This window comes from Anas acuta, chromosome 5, assembly GCF_963932015.1.
Source record: "Anas acuta chromosome 5, bAnaAcu1.1, whole genome shotgun sequence".
NCBI lineage: Eukaryota > Metazoa > Chordata > Aves > Anseriformes > Anatidae > Anas > Anas acuta.
This window is the reverse complement of record NC_088983.1, coordinates 26492959-26514822: the sequence shown is the minus strand read 5'-3', so window position 1 is coordinate 26514822 and position 21864 is coordinate 26492959. Positions and strand designations below refer to the sequence as shown.

The 21864-nt window shown below is 56.3% G+C and overlaps 1 protein-coding gene across 8 annotated transcripts in view; it reads left to right on the top strand.

Moving 5' to 3' along the window:
* Positions 1 to 20356, top strand: part of LOC137857170 (USP6 N-terminal-like protein) — a 75379-nt gene extending 55023 nt beyond the window's left edge. For all 8 annotated transcript variants that reach the window (XM_068683363.1, XM_068683355.1, XM_068683358.1 and 5 more), the window contains 9 exons: positions 4596 to 4703; positions 8816 to 8925; positions 9253 to 9301; positions 10612 to 10732; positions 11580 to 11674; positions 13338 to 13403; positions 14425 to 14524; positions 15692 to 15844; positions 16232 to 20356. In XM_068683363.1, coding sequence (XP_068539464.1) covers positions 4596 to 4703; positions 8816 to 8925; positions 9253 to 9301; positions 10612 to 10732; positions 11580 to 11674; positions 13338 to 13403; positions 14425 to 14524; positions 15692 to 15844; positions 16232 to 17541 — 2112 coding nt within the window. In that variant the 3' untranslated portion in view covers positions 17542 to 20356. The remainder of the gene's footprint in view (positions 1 to 4595; positions 4704 to 8815; positions 8926 to 9252; positions 9302 to 10611; positions 10733 to 11579; positions 11675 to 13337; positions 13404 to 14424; positions 14525 to 15691; positions 15845 to 16231) is intronic.
* Positions 20357 to 21864: the final 1508 nt, after the last annotated feature.

The following is a 21864-nucleotide window of genomic DNA, read 5'->3' as shown; positions in this document are numbered from 1 at the left end:
GAACCAGAGATCACTGGAAGATATTGCCTAGTTCTACCCATTAGTCTTGAAAGTTTCCAATCTTTCCTTGAGCTGGCTGGTTTACCGGTAGAGGGTAGGTCTTGTTCAGATGAGTGTTATTAAAAATGGTTTCCTAAATGCTGCCCGCATGGCACCCTTTGGGGTGTCCCAAGGGATGGGGGTCCCCCGTGAGGCCCCAGGAGCCGAGCAGGATTTTCACCACCCAGCTGCTTCTTGGCTTTTGGTGTTCAGCTCGCGAGGTGCCTGACAGCCATCTACCAGCAGGCCTCTTGTGGGTCTTTGTGTCAGAAAACCGCAGAGCTCTTGTCATGGAATAAATGACGTTATTATTAATACCAGCCTCTAAATGGTTCATGACTCCTGGACACAGAAGAGGCATTGTCCCCCGGAGGACTCGAGCCTGGCTGCCCTGGCAGTCGGCGTCAGCCCCCTCAGAGGACGGAGGGAGCATAAAGGAGCTTTGACTCGGTGCTGATGGTCCTGGCAGCCCGGTGGCACTGCTCGCAGGCCACCCTGTGCTGCTGCTGGTAGCAACCAGCGAGTGCCTCAAGCTGCTGCACAGCCCCGTGCTCAGTGCCAGGTGGCGGGGAGCAAGACCCTAGGAAGCACAACAAGAAGTGCTTTCAAAAAAAATCAGGTTGCATCCTTCACCTGGATGCTTTTTCGTCCCTGTCTGTCCTTTGTGTGGACCGCTACGCTGTTTGCATCCTTATTTTTGAGGGAGAGATGCTACAGCACTGTGGGAGCAGAGAGCCGCTTGGAGATGCGTGTTGCCACGAGCTGATGGCTGCCTGCAGCTCATAAATGGACTGGGAAGGACAGCAGAGAAAGGAGAACCTGCTGCTGGGAGCACAGTGATGCCCGTCAAACACTTTGCATTTTTTCCTAGCTAAGGAGGCACGATGAGCTCTTGATCTGCTTTTTGCAGTGAGCAGCAGGTTGGGCTTGTTCCTTCCCTGAGCAGTCAGCCTGTCAGCTGCGTGGCTGTTCGTCTTCACGTTTGTTTTCAGCACTTCACTGCTGTGACAGAAGCGCAAGTGTCACAAGACGCTGTCTGCCTGCTATTTTAATAAAGGCTCGGATGTTGTCTTAGGGAAAAAACCTCTTGCTGACGCCAGGAGCCTTATATTTGATCTTCCTTTTGATAGAGCCTGTGCAGAGGGGCTCTGGGCTCCTCGTGCAGGCGGGTGTGTTCTGCAGCATCTCTCAGCACTTGCATGGGGCTCAGGTCCTTGCCTCGGCTTGCCTGTTGTGAAACATGTGCTGCGCAGCTGGGAGGGGTGTGAGCTGCTGAACTGCTCTTGGGTGGACCAAAAGCTGCCCCAAGAGGACCTGCAGGCTTTCTCCGGGAGAGAAGGGCCGTGGTGGACCTGTCCTCCCCCCATCTCTGACACCCTACCATGAAGGCAGTGCCCTCCCCAGGCATGTCCCGTGTACCCCAGCCTGGGGGCATTGGTTCAGCAGTGGCTGCAGGCTGAGGAAGGCTGCACGCCTGGGTTTTGCTCCCTGAGCAGCGTGTCAGCATGGCCTCGTGTGCTGCTGGCCACTGGCTGCCTGCTGTGGCTGCCGCAGATGCTAGGGAACAAGGCAGGAGAAGCCCTGCTGTATGGCCTGGCCCAGCCTGGCACGGCTACAGCTAACATCACTCCTGGTATAACCTGTTTGGAGACGAGCAACAACTCGGATTGCCGTAATTAAAGCGATGCCCTGGGGCTCCTGGTGCTTCTCACCCTGTCAGAGCTGTCTGTGGAGCTGTTCCAGCCACGCTGTATAGCAGTGGGATTCGATGTCAGCACAAACAGTGACACCGGGGCTGTTCCTAGCACGGATGTCGGGCTGATGTCACGCTGCCTTTCCCTGGCTCTACGTGCTGTCTCCTGGCTGCCACAAGGGAAAGGATGAGAAAATGCCCAAGTGCATGCAAAAAGCACGTGGCCCTGCAGAGCTGATGTGTGCCAGAGCTGTGACAAAGTATTAAATCGTCTAACTCAGGGCGCAGCACCAGGTGATGTGTCCCATCCCCTGCTCTTTTAACCCATATGACTGGGTTTAGGATGCTAGGAAACGCCCTGATAGTGCTACATAAGCATGCACAGTTAAGGCAGCACAGTTTAGGGGAAAGATGCCGTGCTGGGTGTGCTCCGACAGCAGGATAACTCGCTCCTTGTAGCTCTGGAGTAATGGGATTTCAGCCAGAAGCATCGGTCCCACAGGACTGAGAGCTGAGGGGAGGCCGTGACCTCTGTCTGCACCGTGCGCAGGCTGCGGGGAGCAGGACCTTGGGAGAGGGATGGCTTTGGCCAGAGATGTCAGGTTTTTAGACAAAGCCTCTCTCTGCACGCAGGCGTGGCCTCATCTCTACTAAAGGTCACTGGGCTGCTTGGGATGAATCGGGGCTCTGTAGGGACGGGCACAGACCCCCAGGAGGGAGCGGTCTGCTCCTGCTGGGGACAGCCTGGTGACGTTTGGCACGGCAGGGGCTGTCCCAGTCAGGTTTTGTCCCCGCTGCTGTGCTGCCAGCAGGAATAGCCCAGGGAAGGAAAGGGCTTGTGCTAGTGAGCAAGCCTCTGTGCTATGGCCATCACAGCTGCATCGTCCTCGCTGCGTGTCCAGCGGGGGTGGTGGCAGGCTCCACCTCTGAGGTTCACCAGAGGACTTGCTAAAAAAAAAAAAAAAGAATATTTCCCTGCTGCATTATGTATTTTGAGCTGTTTGGGGGGTTCAGGCTCTCACCTTCCTTTCCCCAGCAGCTCCATCTGCCCTGGCAGCAAGGGGAAGCCCAGACACGTCCTAAGGGAGGACTTCTCAGCTGGCCCTCACTTCTCTGTCGGGTTTCCTCACAAGGACTCCTGGCTTCCTCCCTTGTTATGCTGACATAAGCGAAGGCAGGCAGCACTTTCCTCTTTCCCAGAGGTGTCTGTTGTAGTAAATGTACGTGCCCACCTTGAGCCATTGCTTCAGCCACCAGCATCTCCAGCTGGAAAGCACCAAGGTGTTTGCTCCTCCTCCTGAGCTAGGGTTTGTCTGCATGGGTCACGGTCCTGACCCTCCTTCCCCAGCTGCAAGCACTGAGCAGCTTATTAGAGCCAAGAGGTGGTGACCTTGAGGGTTCTTCATTTTTCCCATGGAATGGGGTTCCCATCACCTGCGCTTCCTTCCCCGCACCATTGCCTCTTTTACTGAGAACTTCCCTGTTTTCCTTCCAGTCTCCCGAAGGAGGAAAATTGCTCATTTTTACTCGGCGTGACTCACAGCACTGAGGTTTTATCACTTGCACTTTTGGAGGCTGAGGGAGGAGGCAAGCCCTCGGATAAATGACAGAGAGGCATTTCGGCTTGGTTCGATGGCAGCATGTTTGGTAACTCCCTTGTTCCTGCTGCACCCTCATGCAGAGAAAATCATTAGAGACATTTGCTACACGCCAGTGCGGGCTGTGCTCGTTACAGCACAACAATACCACTTCAGAGAATGCAAAACAAAATAATTTTCTTCCCACGAGCTGAGCATCTCGCTCTACCTTGGCAGCTGTCAGCTGATCTCTCCCAACGCTTCAGAAATAAATATAAATAAATAAAATAAATGAGGCCTCCTGCCTCATCCCACACTAGCTCTTTGGGCCAAGAGCTTTGCCCAGCCCCTAACTCAGTGAGCATCGTGCCACAGTGCAGGCAGCGACAGAGCAGAGCTGTGAGTCTTTAACCTTGTGCTCAGGCCTGTGCTAAAAATTTGGGTGAGAAGAGAAGCAGCTGGTTGTATGAGATGCACCAGGAAGGAAAGGTGGCAGCAGCAGATGGAGGGGAAGGCAGAGCTGCAGGACCACAACCAGAAAACCTGCTGCGGACGTTGCCTGCCTCCATGCTTTCCCTCGAGTCCCAGCCCTTCTCTTGCACCAGCCTCCTGGAAAAAGCAGAGGGATTTTGGAGGAGGTCGGAGAGGTTTAAACCAGGTGGCACGAACTGATCACTTGATGCGACGTGGACCTGCTGTGCCCTGCCTGCGTGAGCACGCCTGGTCCTATGGGGTCCCCCAGTCCCAAGGAAATGATCCTATCCTAATGTGAGCCCCTGTGGCTGGAGCCTGGGCACACGCAGCGCATCCTGCAGCACCCCCACAGCCCCAGGAGCCAGGAGGGATGCTGCAGTTGGCTTTGCAGTGCAGCTGCAGGGCATTTTGAGGGTGGGATGAATGAAAGCGTGGAAAATGTTCAGATGTAAGGCGCTTTTTGTTTTTAAAGTGTTCTTTTAATGGGAGAAGTCAGGGATGGAACAAAAGCTCTTTTTTTCTGTTTCCCATTGAAATTTAATGGTCTATTCAGAGAGAGAGGGGGCCTTACAACAAGAAAAAGGGAAGAGGCATCTGTGAAATGCATGAAAGGCACACACGGAGGCAGGAGGGGGACACTCAGATGTTCATCCCTGATCCCCATGCTTGCTCCAGAGATAGCACACACGTTGTTACCTCGCTCAGGGTGAGAGCCGTGCCAGCTCAGACCGAAGGCTTGCAGAGCCAAGCTGCTCAGCCTGGCCGTGCCAGGAGGCTGCAGCACGCTCACACACGTGTTTTCCTCCTGGCAGATGTGTCGGCGAGTGTACAAGGGCATCCCGCTCCAGGTGCGAGGCCAGGTCTGGTCACTCCTGCTGGATGTCGAGAAGATGAAGAAGGAGAACGAAGGGAAATACGAGGTACGGCTCCAGCACGGGCAACGGGAGCAGGTTGGGATTCACGGTGGACGTGGGTATCTCCGTCTCCATCTGTGATGGGTGGGAGGGACGCGAGGATTCCCAAAGGGAAGCTTTTTGGGGTGGGGGAACCCAGCCCCCACGTCCTCACTCACAGGTAGCAAGGTGGTGTGTGGTGGTGGCGGGGCTGAGTCCCTGCAGCGACCGCTGAGACCTCTGGAAAGGAAAGGCTTCAAATCAGCGAGGGCTGAGAACAAAAGGGGGATAAACTCTTTATCCTCGCGTACGTCAGGCAGGGGTCTGTTGGCCAGCTGCTTTCCTCTGCGTGCTGCTTCCACCTCTTCTGCTGGAAGTGGCTGGCGAAGCTGCTGGAGATGTTACTGCATCTTCAGGGAATGAGAGGGGACAGAAAGCAAAGGTGCTGCTCGTGGTGGCTCCCCGAGCTAAAAGGAGGGACGTGGAGTGGCCACGAGCACCTTGAAGCAGGTGGGTGCCAGATGTGGGTGCCCCGGACCCCTCGGTGTGCTTTAAAACTTCACTTGGGGTGTTGTGAAGCTTTCAGCAAGGTCAGAAGCCTTGAACCAGCCTGCGAAGGGGCAGTAGTCGAGAAAGCCAATTATAGTGGAGCGAGAGCAGATCATAAAGCCTGTGGGGGATTTTTGAGCAGTTTATCACTTAGCTGTGCAGCTGGAAGTGCATAGGAAGAACTGAAACAGCCTGGGTTGAAGCAGCTGGTGTGTGTCGCCTTTTATCTTCAGACGTCATCACAGGAGTGCTATCTGGAAAGTTTCTATTAAAAATCAATTTCCATTGTTTCCTCTGCAGATAGGAGCAGAGTCCTACTTGCACTGCTTCCTCCCAGAGCTCTTCATGCTGCAGACTTTTCTATGGATTTCTTGGTATCAAACGATTTCTGTGGCGTGTGTTGAACAGCAATTCAAGTAATGGGGCTTGCTGTATTTTTTTTATTATTATTTTTCACTCCGGATGTCTAGGCTGCTTTACGCTGCCTAGCTTCTTTTCCTCGCCTGTTTCATGACTTGGCTTGCGTGAGCGTAGCTCAGAGGCCAAGCAGGCTCCCTGGGGGGCCGTGCACACCCCGAGCACAGCTCCGCGCACCCCTACCAGCCCGCGCAGCACCCTGCTGGCAGGCTGCTCGCATCTGCACCACCTCCAGCACCACCAGCCGGGCAGCCGAGCAGCAGAGTTTCTTGTGACAGAGACCCGAGTGTGACAGAGCCGCGTGCGGGGCGAGGAGCCCGCTGTCCTGCTTTTTGGAGGCGGGAGGTTATGTGCTGTGTCCAGCAGGTTGTGGGCATTTCTGAAACGGCTCCTTAATAAGCAGGGCGATGCTAATTCGGCGTAGCTAGTCAAGTGGGGATGTTCATAGCCATGTGCTGCTGGGATGGAGCCACGTGAGGGGGCTCTGGGAGCAGGGGCTGGGATCGCTGCACCAAGCAGGGATAACGAAGCTCTCCCAGCGTGCAGGTTCTTCTCACGCTCCCTCCCGGGAAGCTGTGCCGTGCAGGCAGGGAAGCAAAGCAAACAAATGAAAGTCATGAGGAGTGTTTATCTGTGCTCCAGAGGGGGGTCTGCCATAAGCAGGAGCTTCAGGGTTAATAGGCTTTGCTGGACTCAGCCCCCCAAAAGCTCTTCTTAATCCTCCTCCTCTTTGGTGCCACCTGCCGCCAGCAATTAGCTCTCCATTAATTTGCTCCAGAAGAGGGTCAGGGGCACCTCCTGGAAGAGAGATTTTGCTTTCAGAAGGAACCAAGAGTCAGTCTCAGCCCCTTGTCCTGTAGGGGCTGGCCCCAAGGCTGCCGTATCTCCCTGGGGATAAGCTGGGGCACAAAAAAATCCCAATAGCCTCGAAGTAACTGCTGCCCCTTGGGGCAGACCCATTGCTGGGGGAGAGCAGAGTCCTGCTGGCTGCAGGTGGCTCTGGGAAAGATCCCCTCAGTGCAACATTTTAGGAAGCAGCTGGCCCAGGAGCTGCCCTTGGAGCTGTGGGTGCCTTGCTCTCCGTCTCTTCATCGGGGTCCTCTCAGTGTAGCTGGGTTTTGCGTTTGGCAGCCGTGCCCAAGAAGCTCTGCTCACACGCACATGCGGCTCGGCACACGCTTGCTTTCCCAGGCAGGTGTGGTGCTTTTCCAAGCCAAGACTGGGGAGGCTCAAAGAAGAGAATGTCAAAATACAGGTGGTGTGTTTTCTTTTTCTATTTTCTTTTCAGGCTTTGAGAGATTTCTGTGCTCTTTTAGTGGGGAAAATGAGGGTCTTCAGCAGGGAACTCTGAACTCAGGTGGCGCAGGGTGCGCACCCTGCCAAGGGGGGATGCAGAGAGCCCAGGATTTAAAGCAGGGAAATGATAGCATTTATCAGATCGTCATTCTCTTGTCATGTTTCTTACCCTGCCTTGTCTTGTTCAGGCAGTAATTCAAAATAATCCCTCCATACACAGTTGCTTTCAAGGTCGGACTTACATTTCCTTTGCCCAGCCTCCAGCTGCTAACAAGCTGTGGTGCCCCCAGCGCTGGTGTGGCCACCTCGGGAGGTGAGCAGCAACCTGCAGGCCCCTTGTGGCAGGCTGGGAAGCATCCAAAGGAGCTTCTGAGCGGGTGATGAAGCGTCCCTGCAGCTCTGTTACCTTCAGTCCCCAGTGAGGAGGGGATCTGACCCTGGGCTTGCTGCTCACCTCTGCTGCCCCTACCGTACTGGGGGATCTCAGGCTGCCTGAAAGCAGTCACAAAATGTAATGTTTTCATGCAGCTAACCCTGGGGATGTTGAAGAAGGAGGGTGTGATCGCAAGCAGTACCTAAAGGCTTGCTTAGCAGTACCAAAATGGTCCTTGCCTGCCTGCTTGAGGCAAAACGCAGGCTGTGAGGGGACCTGTGGTGGCTTTACCTGTGGAGCACCACAGAGCAGAGTAGCTCAGCTGGAAGGGACCTTCAGAGATCACAAAGCCTGACCACATCAGGGCTAGCCAAAAGTTAAAGCGTAACGATGAGGCTGTTATCCAAATGCTTCTTCAACACTGACAGGCATGGGGCATCAACTGCCTTGCCAGGAAGCCTGTTGCAGTGTTTTGACCACCCTCACACCAAAGAATTTTTTCCTGAAGTTCCATCTGTCCAATTTTGGGACTCCTGAGTGTATGGATGGTTCAGGTGGGCCTAGCGTTGGTACAAATTTCTTTATTTTTTTTAATTGGGCTTCAGTCCTTTCTCCAGGTGGCACTGCTTTAAATGATAAGCTGGAGTGGGGGGAATGTGGGGATCCTTAGTTTTGAGTTCAGCTCCTCTTCTGCACTCTGCCAGTGCCTTGCAATTGCTCCAGCGCAAGGCAGTACCCCAGAACTGCCTTTCTGGGATTCAGGACAAACTCCTTAAACCCAACGAGATTCTCTTCTGCAGGGGAAGTAGGGATCACTTCCCAGACAAACCAAAGCCTTAACACTTTGGACTTTATTGTGACCAAGCCCCTGAAGAGCTCAGGGACTCGGTGCTGTGGGCACGCCTGTGTCCATGTGCTGGCTACAAGTGTGCACCCGTCCTTCAGCACTGACAGCTCTTGGTGCTTCACTATAGCCCCAAGAGAGAGTGCCAGGCTGGGCGCCAGTAATCCCAGTAAATCTAATTTCCCAGTGGAATTTAATTGTAAGGGTTTTCAGCTCTGAAAACTCCTCATGTGTGTCTGAAGACGAGCGAGGGCTGGTTTGGGCCCAGCTGCTGTGGCAGCGGGGTGGTGACTGTGGTGCAATCACCACAGGCCGCGGCAGTGGGCGGGTGGGGTGTGCCAGCCCCGTGCCTCGGGGGTCCCTTGGGATGGGTGAGATGTGCTGGCCCTCGTCCCGCTGTGCGGACACACGTTGTGCTCGGCCGCCTCTGCTTTGCCTCGGTGAGGAGGCGAGCTTGCGGCCTGTTGTGGTTGCTGCTCCCCATCCCTTCACCCCCAGCCTGCAGATCACCGCTCGCTGTCCGGACTGCGCTGCGGCCCCCCTGCACCTCACGGGCTGCCGCTTCTGCTGTGGGGAGATGTTTCTTCTCCCGCCCGGCGGGAGGTGGTGGGCTTACACGAGGTATGACTCCTTCTTCTCCTCTGCCCCTCTCCCTTCCAGCAAATGAAAGAACAAGCGAAGAGCTTGTCCTCGGAAATCAAGCAGATAGACCTGGACGTTAACCGCACCTTCCGAAACCACATCATGTTTCGGGACCGCTACGGAGTGAAGTGAGTACCGCTTTTGAGGCTTCAGACACCTCTGTAGGGATTGGTAAATTGGCTGCAGTGGGGCTGGGTTGAGATCTGGCTGGGATGGCCTCCAGCCCTGGGGCTGGGAGCAGCTCACAGGAGAGCAGAACCACCTCTGCCCAAAAACCACGGGCATGAGGTGAGGCTTGGGCTGCAGGCATTGAGTTCAGCTGTAAAACACTTGCTGCCTCAGTGGCTTCCAGACGACTAAAAAGCCACCACTGATGCTCCAAACCCGATGAACGGGTGTGTTGAGCACTGTTTGTGTGGGCAGTTCATTTTAGTGTCCTTCTTCTTTCTCCCCAGGCAACAGGCTCTGTTCCACGTCTTGTCGGCGTACTCTGTTTATAACACCGTAAGTAGTAAGTTAGTCCAGTTAAAGTGCAAAGCACTGTCCTGATCCGTGTATATGTACATATCTGGCAGGTGTGTATATGTCAGGCAGTGGCAAGCCCAGCTGGAGTCCTACTGCTGGTTTGTACAGACTGCTGCAAGGCTCACAGGCAGAATGAGCCCAGGTTTCTTCACCCAGCTGTTTCATTCCCTTGTTTGTTTTTTCACCCGGTAAAGTGATGCCTTACAGATTTGGTTTGAGCAAGTGCAGCACAAAACAAGGAATTGCTCTTTGGCTTTTCACAAACTGTCCTCCTGGCAGAGGGCTCGTCTGCCCATCATGTTCCTGACTTGTCATGTGCTGAGTAGCATCCTTGTTGAAAATGCTGGTTTGTTACAGCAAACAAGCCACTTTTAGCAATAGGCAGAACAGCCCTAAATTAGCTGCTGATTGCACTGCCTCCATCCACAGGGGGTCACAGCTACCCCAGGAGGCACAGGTGACTCAGGGTGGCAGTCAGAGGAACAAAGCCCCTGCCTTCCCTTGTGCTGATGACTGGATAAAAGCTTACCGGATTGATTTAATTTTTAACTACTTCAGTACTTCCATGGCTGAAGGAGTCCCAGGTAGCATTGGAGCCACGTGCTGTTGGGCATCCCCTCCCATATTCCCAGAAATAGCTGTGGGCACCACTAAGGGGTTGGCTTGTGGCTGCTCAAGCCCATTTCTTTTCATCACCGGTGAGGCTGGTGGCAGTGGGGTGAGCTGGGTCCAGTCCACTGCAGAAGCAGTCGCCTGCTAACCTACCCCCCAGCTTTGGCTCTTTGGCATCGTTAAAATCTTGCATAAACATTTGGAAGGTGCTGTTCAGCAGATGACGCAAACCCAAAAGGCTTTTCAAAGGCCCGGGTCAGAGCTTGGCTCTTGACTTAGACTGGGAGAAAGACGGAGAAGTGCTTTGCGTGCTGGTTTTAACCATCGTGTGGAGGCGCCTGGAGATTTTAAAGCCTTGCAGGTGGGACGCTGTAGACCATATGGCAGACTCTGCAGACATATGGGAACTGTAAACTTGAGAATAAACAGTAAAGACCTGGAAACGGGACAGACCTTGAAATAGGACTGGGAGGCACAGGCAACCTGAGCTGCTCCCAGCCGTCCTGGCATAGCAGCGTCAGCAGCACAGGCCCGGAGGGGCCCAGGATCTGTGCTGCCCCATCCCCTGGGTCCTCGTGTGCACCTTTTTGCCAGCAACAGAATCACTGGGGTCTGACGGGGTTGCACAGAGAACCGCAAGTGGCGTGCAAGCACGTGTGCCCCCTTGGCTCTTGCAGGAGGTGAGCTACTGCCAAGGGATGAGTCAGATCGCAGCCATCCTGCTGATGTACTTGAATGAAGAGGACGCGTTTTGGGCGCTGGCACAGCTGCTGACCAACCAGAAGCACGCAATGCATGGTAAGGATGAGAGGGATGCAGGCAGCAACTCTCCCTTTGGAGGCTTGCTGAGAGGAGGCTGGAGGCCGCTGTTTAATTTGGTCAGGAGAGCCTTGCTTCTCCTTAGGTACTCGTTTTAAAGCAGGTAAAGCTTAATTACGTGCCGTCGTGAACAGAGTACAGAGCTGAACTCCACTCCAGGCAGACAGGTTCATCAAAGAACGTGGTTTATCAGCACCGGCCTCTAATACTCAGTAATTAACGCTGTTGCAGAGGCGATATCTTCCCTCCAAAGTGCCTTGCCCTTGGCAATCCATTAACTTAAGCTTACAAGTTTTTAAAAAGCCTAATAGAAGCACATCCAAGAGCACCACATAATGCTGGTTTTTGTACGCCATGAGCTACGTGCCTTTATGTTTTTATGAAGATGCAATTCCACCAAATGGGCTGTATTATTTTTCTTCAACCACATGAAAGTTCCTTTGATCTTACTTGTGGTTAGAAGTCATCTGTGCAGAGGATTATTTTAGAAGTGGAGGGCTAGCCCTTACGGTTTGATAACTCTGGATGGCTTCTGTGAAGGAGCCCCGACAGAGCCTGCTCCGGTTCTGGCCTTGCTTTTATGCTCTTTACTAAAGCACTGCTTTATCTGTGACCCTGGGATTTCAGGGCTGGATAGCCTGCTGGAGGTTTGATAACACGTGCGCTGGGGGCTTGTCAAGTGCATCTCCTTCCAGATTGCAAGCTGGTGTTGTACCCACACTGGCACGAACACACAGGGAATGCATGTCTGTAAAACCAGGCTGCCCCTGTGACCGCTCGCTCCCAGAGCTCTTCTGATTTTTTCCTCTTGTCTTTTCTCCTGTAGGTTTTTTCATTCCCGGGTTCCCGAAGCTGCAGAGATTTCAAGCTCACCACGAGCAGATTTTAAGCAAACTGTTCCCGAAACTGAAGAAGCACATGGTAGCTCTTTGTTATCAGTCTTCCCATACTAACGCTGCATTTTAATGCCAAAGCAATTAGTGTAATGTTTTGCCAAATACACGCACAACTAAGCATATTTCTAACTATATGGTTGCTTCAGCCACACAGAGGCAAGTGTTTATTAAGTTGTTTTTCCCAGGAATCTTGCTCAGGGGAGTGGCTGTCGTTTGCTTGCTGTTTATCATTAGTGCAGGGACTGCTAAAATTGGAAGGCTTCCTGAGCAGAGCCAGGCAGGAGGGCTTAGAGACTGCAGCAAGAGGAGCCGTGGCTCAGCAGTGAGGCCAACACCGCCTTACGAGACCGGCTGCGAAGCCCAAAGTGCGATGCTGGAATGTCTGGAGTTTTACTTGAACAGTTATTAGCCCTGAGTGCTTTCATTTAACGCTTCCCTGCCCTGCTTTCCTGCTTAAAAAGGCAGGAGAATCCCTCCCGATTCTGGAGCAGCGTGAGATGTGCTGCGTGTTTCTGTGGCTCGCCGTGTCCAGCTGTTTCTCCAGCAGCTGGCACGAGCCCATCTGGTGGCTGGAGGGGTGTCTGCAGGACGCGCCGACTGCAGTCCAACGGCTGGGTGACTGCTTGGCAACACCTGCTCCCTTTTTTCCCCCCTCTCCTCCCCCTTTGCGTTTGCTTTAGACATTCAGTATTCAGTGGCCAGACTGCTGAAGGTTTCTTATGCTCCCAGGGGGCTCGGTGGCAGGGCTCCAGGAAAAGCCGTTTATATTGCCATCGTCTGAAACAGCTCCTGCTTAGTGCTGCGAGCGAGCCAGCCCTGGCCGTGTCAGCGACACGGAGCCAGGACAGGTTTTCACTTCATTATAGCCACTGGGGGTAGGGGGGGGAGGATGGGAGTAACTCAAACCCTAGCCAGCAAGCACAAAAATGCCTTCATTAAGGGACTCCGGTAGTCAGTCGGTGCCAGTAGGGGTGGTTTCCTGGCGCAGTGTGCTCCCTCTAAGGTGGGACAACTCTTTTCTTGCCGGGGGTGTCCATGCTGGTGATTTGCCTGTGTGCTCTGTAGCAGTCCTAGAAAGCATTTCCCCCTAACAAACAGCTGTCTACAGCTGATTTTGTTTTTTTTTTTAACACTTGGCAAGAGGCACAGCTCCCTCTCCAGTGCCTCTGCCCTGGCAGAAGGTGTAGCTGCCGGGGAAGTGGAGTTACTATGTGGGGGCAGCGGGGAGCGAGCAATGGCTTGGCCGTGCAGGTGTGGATTTGTGGGTGGGATGCCTGGGGGTCCTCGTTTCTGTGGTGCTCTGAGAGGCTGGGCTGGGAATTGCTATGGAAACACAACTGGTAATCTCATGGGTTTGGTTCCTGCGAGGTTTTTGTAAATCCCTGGGGTGGGGATTAGGCCAGGAAAGCTTCTCTTAGACGTCCCTCCCCACAGCTGTGGCATGGCTGAAGCCTGGCTGCAGACTTTACTCAGTGAATAAAGAACCAGAGCGGGGCTTCAATGCTGCCATTTAAAGCAGAGGCCTTTGTGTGGGAGGCAAGAAGCCTGACAAGCCACAGCCAGAACCTGCACCCAGACCCCAGCATCAATAAATCACCTGGCCCACCTCCAGCAAGCCCCACGAACCGCTTGAGCTGCCTGTAGCCTGCCTGCTGAAACACGGGTCTCTGTTTGCTGTCTCGTCCTAGGACAAGGAGCAGATGACAACGGGGATTTACACGACCAAGTGGTTCCTGCAGTGTTTCATCGACCGGGTAAGGACCCCGCGGGCTGTGTCCTTCTCTGCCACCTGCTCACACGCTGAACCCGCTTGGTTTTTCTACTAGCGAATGGGGAGGAAGTATCATAATTTTAAGATGGTTTTAATAATAAATAAGGTGGGATGTTATGCACGCTCCCATAAGGCAGGAAATTCAGCAAGGGAGAAGCTAAGAATAACCGCCTGTCATTCGTGGTGGATGACAAGCAAACTCCGACAGCCCCACTGCAAATAGCAGCTGGGAGCTGGGCCTGCAGCAGTGCTGGGAGCCTCCCGGCTCGGAGAGCTGCTTCTCCTGCCCGCTGGGAGCTGCTTCTCCTGCCCGCTGGTGCTGCTGCGGCCGTGCAGAGGCAATTAACCTCACTTTGGCTCTGGACATGTGTATGGAGAAGAAGAGCTCGAGGCACAAACCCGAACAAATTGCACTGCAGCAGTTGCACACAAATGAGCAGGCTGTGCACTGGAGACATATGAAAGCATGAGAAAATTACCCTGATTTGTCTGAGGCTAATTTGGCAAGCCCAAGCCAAGACTGCCTTATTTTTAGGGGCAGCCTTATGCTGGCACACATGAGCATGAGGTGGAGGCTGGCCAATATTTAGTGTATCTGTGCATCCACAGTCTCAATTTTCTGCTTCCCTGTCTCCTGTAAAACAGAGGGCAGTCTCTTCCTCCTGGGATTGAGCTCAGGCATGGATGTGCTCTGCCTTTCTTGTCGCTGAAAGCTGTACAAAATGCAGCCACCCGAGTTTCTTAAAATCATGGAATCACCAAGGTTAGAAGAGACCTTCCAGGTCACTAAGTCCAACCATCACAAGCCAGGAAGTTTAACTTTAAACCAAAACCTTAGATGATAAAATACATTTTTGCATTATAGACGAGTTCCGGATGCCTCCCCGGGGTGCATGTTTGGTGCGAGGGGACGTAGCCATGCCGCTAAGCTCAGCGTTGCAGTCCCGTAGCCGAGTGCTGCTGCCTTGGTGCTAACGGGCTGGGTTTGTTTGTGTTTGGAACAGACGCCCTTCACCCTCACCCTGCGGCTCTGGGACATCTACATCCTGGAAGGAGAGCGGGTGCTGACGGCCATGGCCTACACCATTCTCAAGCTGCACAAAAGTAAGTGCCTGGCACGGTGGGGAGGAGGCGAGCCCCTTGGGGATGAGCTGCCACGTAGCCACCAGGCTGGGGACAGGGTTTGGTGCTCAGCTCAGGTTAGCCCAAGCCAGTGCTGCCATCCAAAGGCAGTTTTTTTGTCTCCAGCTGGAGCGTCTTCCTGCACAGTCGCCGCCTTCAGAAAGCTTGAGTTTTGGCAGCAAAACCCAGGCGAGGGCTGCTGGGGGTGGCTCACCCTGAACTTGTTTTGTCAGCAGTTTGCGTGGGCGTGGAGCACCCAAAAGAAAGCAGATTATAACGCGTGGTCCTGAGCTTGCTGTCCAACTGTCAAAATCACTTTTGGAAGCAAGCAGGCACGCTGAGCTTGGCTATTGCTAATTTGTTGTGGAATTGAGTTGTCAAAAGAAGGGTGAGACACTTCTAAAACGACCAAAACCTGGTTTTCATACGTAATGTCAAGGTAGTGACATTTCTGTCGATACCTTTTGGACTTTGAGGTGAGCTGACCAGCGTCTCTATAAAGTCAGAAAGTGCTCCCACCTACCCCCAGGCCTTGCTTTGCAGCCCTGAGAGGTTGTGAGATCCTAAAACTGGGACAGAGAGGTGCCAATACTGCGAACTGGGGACTCGTGGGCCCGCAGACAGGCAGTCAGACTGCAGACAGTCTGCTTCTGCAGACAGCCACCCTGCCCTTCCTTCCATTGAATTAGGAACATACTGCCCCAAAAGAAATCTGAAATCTTGGTTTGCAAAGACAGCGTGGGTCGGGTCGGCAGCACTGCCTGCGGGCATGGGTGGAGGCAGCTGTTGGGTTGGGGTCTGTCTTGTGGAGCTTTTCCTCCTCCTAGAGGCATTGGTGAGAACTTCTAGAAACGGCCCCAAACTTGTGTCCTGGCCTCCCCCATCACCTGCCAGCCCCTGCGTTGTGCTGTTCTCACCGCCAGGAAGGTGGATGAGAGGAGGGGGGCAGCACACGCAGCCCCGTGCAGCAGCAGGAGAGGGGCCAGCACCTTCAGACCCCAGCACAGGAAGGGCAGCACAACCCCTGGCTCGACGGGTTTCACTTCTGACCTAGGCAAACCAGAGCACAGCAGCTTGCTCTGCTTCCCAAAACAGAGCCCCGGGGTGCGCCACTGCTCTCACCCAGCTGGGTTTTGTGCCGTTCCGCAGAGCGCTTGCTGAAGATGACGCTGGAAGACCTGCGGGAGTTTCTGCAGGAGAAAATCGCCGCGTCGCTGCAGTACGAGGATGATGCTGTCATCGAGCAGCTGCAGGTGTCGATGAGCGAGCTGCGCAAGATGAAGTTTGACCTTCCCCCGCCAGGTGGGCAGAGCCCCCAGCCCCCCGCCCCCTTGCTGCCGTCTCCCCAAAGCCTCCAGGGGCTGCGACCCTCCAGGAGAGGGGTGGCCAGCAGCTCGGCCCGGCCGCTGACTTCTCCCTAGCCCTGGTCCTCCCCTGTGTGCTCCTCCTGGTGCTGCTGTCAGTGAGCAGGACACTGCTGGGGGGCTCTCTATTTATTTAATGCTTATTTTTTTCATTTTTACTGTTTTATTTTTTACTTTTTATTGCTTTTCCATTTTTGTTTATCGCTTTATTTTTAATATTTCTCATTTAATGTTAAGATACATATTTGATTCCAACTTCTATTTTATTTTAATCCCTCTTTTATGTCATTTATTCTTCCCCCTGTCTCCCCTCCCTCCCACGCAGCGAAGCCCGAGGAGTTCCCACGCAAACCCCTGGGCCTGGAGCTCTCCCTCAACCCGGTGGCTGTGAAGGCCAACGCGGCAGCCAACGGCCAGAACGGGCTGCTGGGCGAGCGGCCTCCGGACAGGGAGGCCACGCAGCCTCCACCCCACAGTGGGCCTCCAGGAGGGACACCCAGCGGCACCGCCGGGGCTGCCAGGACTCCCGACCAGCTGGGCAGCGACGCCACCGAAGCGGCCGCCAGACACTTACATCCCCCCCGGTGCTACGGCGAGGTGAAGGCTCCCGAGGACGTGCAGCAGCAGCAGCCTCCTCCACCAAGAAGCGAGGCTCCAGCTTTCCCTGCCAGGCAGGAGGCCGCTGCGGTGAGCGGAGAGCCTGCCTCACACGGCAACCCCCGGAGACCTCGGGGGGAGCACGAGGAGAGCCCGGTGCTGCTCGCCGCCGGCCGCAGGAGCAGAGCTGCCTCACCGGCACGGCACGGAGGCCCACAGCCTCCGCCCCAGCACGAATCACCCGGCCCTGCTCCCTCCCCGCACGGCTCCGTGGACTTGCATGACCCCAGCATCTCATCCGGGACTGTGCCAGCCGGGGAGGCTTTGGCAGCCGAGCAGCTTTCCAACGCAGACAGCTCACCGAGGCGGCCGAATCCTGCTGCGCATGGCCTGCCAGAGGTAGAGCAGGCGTCTTCCCCGCGCGGGGAGGAAGAGGAGGCACTGGCTGCCTTCCCTCCTCCTCCGCCGGCTCAGGACCTGGACTTCCCCGAGGCCGAGCAGCCGTGCGGAGCGGCGCTGCTGACCCAGACAGACTTGAGGAGCCCGGTACCCAAGTCTGCCTCCACGGGCGAGCTCGCCAGCCTGCAGCAGGGCGCGGGCGCAGCGGAAGGACTGGGCCCAGCCCCGCACAGGCAGTCGGGCGGCAGCACCCCCCTCTTGGCGGAGACCCCGGGGCACCCCTTCCAGCGGGGAGCCGAGGGGAACAGCCCCTACGCCGTGGTAAAAACCACCACTCCCCTGCACGTGGCCCATGCCACGGAGCAAGACTTGTGGAACAGAAAGCAGGTGGCAATGCCCTTGCCCGAGGCCGGCCGGCCCCTGGCTGCCACCTCCCTGCTGCCTCCTGCCGCCTCTGTCCTGGGGGCAGCAGCTGCCCAGGAGGGCGCCCCGAAACCATTCAATGCACTGAAAGCGCCGCGGCCGCCCCTCAGCCCCAAACCAAAATTATCCCCACAGGTTGCCAAATCCCTCTCCGAGAACAGCTTTGGCTCAGCCTCTCCTCCCCCAGCAAAGCTGCCCAAATCGGTGACGTTTTAGTGGGGCACGTGGGGAGGTGATGAGAGGGGCTGGAGCGGCACCGGTCCCGCGGTGCCCGTGGAGCCGTGCTTCGGTACGAGAGCCCGGGGCAGCCGGAGCTCCAGGAGCCGCCAACAAACTCCATCTGGGTTTGCACCCGTGGTTTCTTCTCTATGGACAGAAGTGCTTTAATTTCGGGTCGCTCGTTGGAACTTGCTGAGCCCCGGGACGTGCAGGGAGGTGAACTCGTGTGCTTTGGTGCTCTCTGCCTGTCTCCTGAGCTCCAGCGGTGGGTCTGTGGGCACAAGGCAGCAGAGTCCGAAATACTCAGCAAGAGAGGCTGTCCTCCCAGCTGCCCCATCCGTCTGGCCGACAGCGTTTCTATTCCTGTAGCAATAGACCTTCAGTTCTTTTTTCAAGACCCGCGGGAGGCAGCAGCCCTCCGGCCGTCTATGCAATTCCCCGCCGCTCCTGGCGAGGGTCCCTGTCCGCCTCCCCCCGCCGATGTTCTCCTGGAGGGGAGGCGTTGGCAGCCAGGGCAGGTGAGCCCCCGGGCCTGGGGGGCTCCGAGCAGCGCCCCCGGCAGCGGGTGCCAGGCGGGACCGTTCTGGTTGAAGTTTTTGAGGGGGCAAGGCCAGCGGGGAGTGGTGAGCCAGGTCTGCATGGCCTTTCCCTCGCGGGTCTGGGGCGGCGAGCAGGCTCGCTGCCTGAAACCAGCTGAAGGGGAGCAGGGGCTGCTGCTGCCCCGCTCAACCTGGCGAGCTGCTGGAGCTGTGCGCTGGTGGCTCGGCACAGTGCCCGAGCTGGAGCCTGCTGCTGCTCCGAGCGGGTGAAGCTTCAGGGTGGAAATGGTGTAGAAGTTAGGACGGGCAAGCACGTCGCCCAGAAACCTCGGGTCAGCCCTGCTGGTTTAGGCTAGCCAGAAACTGCTGCCTGAGGAAGGAAAACCTGGGCACGGAGAGGGGGAGATGATGCTCCAGAGTCCCCACTTGCTCTTCATGCAGGGAGAAGTCCTGGTGGGCTGGCCATCTCCTCCCCTTCCCCGTGAGCACTCGGGATCCAAGCCGATCCTTGCCTCCAGCTCCTCTTCCCCAGCAGCTCTTCCCTGCCCAGGGGGCTGTGGGCGCTCACCCTACAAAGGAACGGGGCCAAACTCATGTTTGCAGCCCTCGGCAGCTGCCTCACCTCTCCAGGCAAGAAGGAGGCTGGAGGAAGGCAGCAGGCAGTGAACTCGAGTCCGAACGTGCTGTGTTTTTTGCTGCTTTCCTGAAGGCCTCCTGCAGATGCCACCTTCTGGGCAGCAGCTGGGACCGCTGGCCTGCAAACCCGGGCACGAGCTCCCTCCAAGTCTCAGCAGCCCTCGCAGCCTGGTTTTCATCCTTTCGGCTGCTTCGAGACCATAGCCTGAGCCAAAGCCTGCCTGGAAGCCCAGCAGAAAACACCCCCTGAATTCCTCTGGGGGCGGTTATTGGGTTTCTGTGTGTGTGTGCCAGCAGGTAGGAGCAGCTGCTCCCCGGCTGAGTCTCCAAAGCCCCCTGCCCTCGCTCTGGGGGCTGGGATGAGCCTGGAGCTGCCTCGCAGGGATGCTGGGAGGGGTAAGCTCTTCAGGGGACGTCCGGGAGGCGCTTTGAAGAGAAGTGCTGTGCGAATGCTCCGTGCTTGGGCTTTGAGGCACCACGGGTCACTTTTAGGGTAAAGGTGCTTGAACTGGTTTTAAGCTAGAGCATGCTCTGCAGTAACTGTGCCGCAGTGAAGCCTACTCTGTTACAATACCTGGGCAGTATTTCAGGACAGGAACCCATTGCCTTTTGCTAGGAGCCGTACCCTGCTGGCCTCTGCAGCCGCAAGGGAAGCAAGGAGAAGCAGCTGAGGGCTGCCCCAGGCCGCTTTCTGTCCTCAGAGCGCGCTGAGGTGAGCTTATGTGCAGGTAAGGCCTGAGCCCCTCATTTCTGACAGCCCTCGCCCAGCGGTGTGCATGCCCTGGTGCACGTCTGTGCCCTTTTGCAGTATTCACATTGAAAAGTTGATTTTAGGGAGCTGGCACTGCGCGGTAGCACTGCACAAGCCACCGAGCACCGGGGTTTCCCTGCCCTCCGAGCCCGCCGGCTGTACCAGAGCCTCGCAGCGGGTCCTCCAGCCATCCCTGAGCCACGGGGCAGCCACCAGCGGGGTTTGGGGACCTTTGGGGCAGGGGGCAAGCAGCGGCCGTCCCCACAACATCTCCTGCTCAACTCAGCCTGGCTCACTTGCCCTGAGGCAGCTCTTCCCCAGCCTGCTCAGCAGCAGCGGTGCCAACGCCTCGCCCCTGCCCCGACTCCCAAAGCAGCCCCGAGCCTGTAGCGAAGCCAGTGGGGCCGCCAGCAAACTCAGGAAAGGGCTCCCAGCTCCCTGCCCTGCTAGCCCCGGGATGGCTGCCACCAAAAAACCCGGGGGCTGCGTTTTGTCCCCTGACCGAGCACTTTGAGCAGCAGCACCCAGGGCCGGGCCGGGGCCGTCCTTCCCCGGCAGCCTCCGCGCTGGAGGCCGGGGGGGGGTCTCCTGCGTGCACTTTGCCAGCCCCTGACCATCGGCTTCCATTTGGATTGCTAGTCTTGTTTACAGCGTCGAACGCTTCCTCCTCCCCGACTCCTCCTAATGTATTATAATTATTACTGAAAAACTATTTTTATGTCTGTGCTTTTTTTTTCATTTTTTTTTTGTAAGGAAGTTTTTTTTGGGGGGGGGGAAAGAAAAGTCAATCATTCCTTTTTACTCCGATCCCAACAGACTGTACATAGTACTCAATGCTGTGTTTTACATGGTTGTAATGACGATGGTTAAAGAAGTTTAGCATAAAGCCTGTCTCTTGGTGACCTTTCTTGTGGCAGCGAAGCCCCAGCTGGCTTTCAGCTCGGGCCCGGTGCCGGCTGGGAGGGCCGGGCTCGCACACAGCAGCACCGGGGTGGAAAACCGCTGGGGTTGTGGGTCGGGCTTGTTGTTTCCCTGACGTGAGCACGAGTGGGAGCATCCGTGGGTGCAGATGGCGGAGACGTTTGGCTGGAGCAGATGTCCAGGCTGCCAGCAGCGTGGTGAAAGCATCCCGGCTTGTTCTGGCCTTGTGCCTCCCTCCTGAGCCAACAGCCACAGGGCCCGAGCGAGGCATTACAAGCCATGGAGGCCAGAAACCTCTGTTCTATGTAAAGCCTTCCTGTCCCGGCTCGCTGAGCCCACAAGGAGCACATCCTGCTTCCAGCCCCTGGCTGCTGGTGGCCAGGAGCCCTGCCCCGGCCCCATTTCAGCAGGGTCAGTGCCAGCCTGGGGCCGAGGGTTTGCCTGGAGGCCCTGCAGGTCGGGGCTGTCACGCTGCTGGCGGTCCGGGCCCTGAGGTGCTGCCCTCGCAGCTCAGCGCCCCTTGGGGGAAGCTGTGGGCGGCTGGCACTGCTCGCACCCCCCACCCCTTCAGGTCCTGCGCTTCCTGCGCTCAGATGCCTGCGGCGCTTTGTGGTTTGGGGGTGTCAAGGTCGTGCAGCAAAGGGTTGTGGGGTTTTTGGGGCTTTGCTGCCCAAACAGGAGGCCGCTGGGGCTAAGAAACGCCAGAAGAGACCAGGCCCGAGTGGCAGGTTTTTTGTTGTTGTTGTTTTTTTTGCCTTTGTTTCGCTGTCATGGAGTGGGGTGAGGTGGCCTGGCTGCTCAGCCTCATCACCTGCCCCTTGTCCTCCCTACAAGCCCCGCTCTGTGCCTCCATTGCCAGCTCCTGCCTGAAGATGGCAAAGGGGGAGGGAAAAGCAACAGCAAAGCAACATCGCCTAGGAGCTGCAAGGCGTTTTTGTTGGGTGATTCAGCTGTGATCCTCCTGGAAACCCAGCCCTTCTGCATCTGGTATCAGGGCAGATGGAGCAGGCTGCTCCACGCCCCAGCAGCAGTGACACCGAAGCAGTGCTCGGGATGGGAAGGGAAAGGTCTGCTCTTCCTGACCCAGCCGAGCTGCAGGTGGGGAGGCGAGGCCAGCATTTAGCCTGGCCAAAAGGGTTGCTCTGGAAACCTCAGCATTTCAGCTGCCCCCTCCCCACTGGGGGCTCCAGCTGTGATCTTGCGGGGAGCCCCCGCCCCTCTGTACCAGGGTGTGGGTTATGGATGGTGTGGGAGAGGTTTATACATCAGTCTCGAGACACCCAAACCTGGCCAGCCCAAACCAGACCCCCTCGGCTCTTCCATCCAAGAACCCAGGCTCCAAGCAGGCTCTCCTCCACCCCGGAGGTGCAGCCTCACCAGAAATCCAGCACCAAGCTGCCTGCAGCCCTCCCAGCTGCTCACCCTGGGGCCTCAGCAGCTCCTGAGGTGCACACCTGAGGCACCCAGCCACAC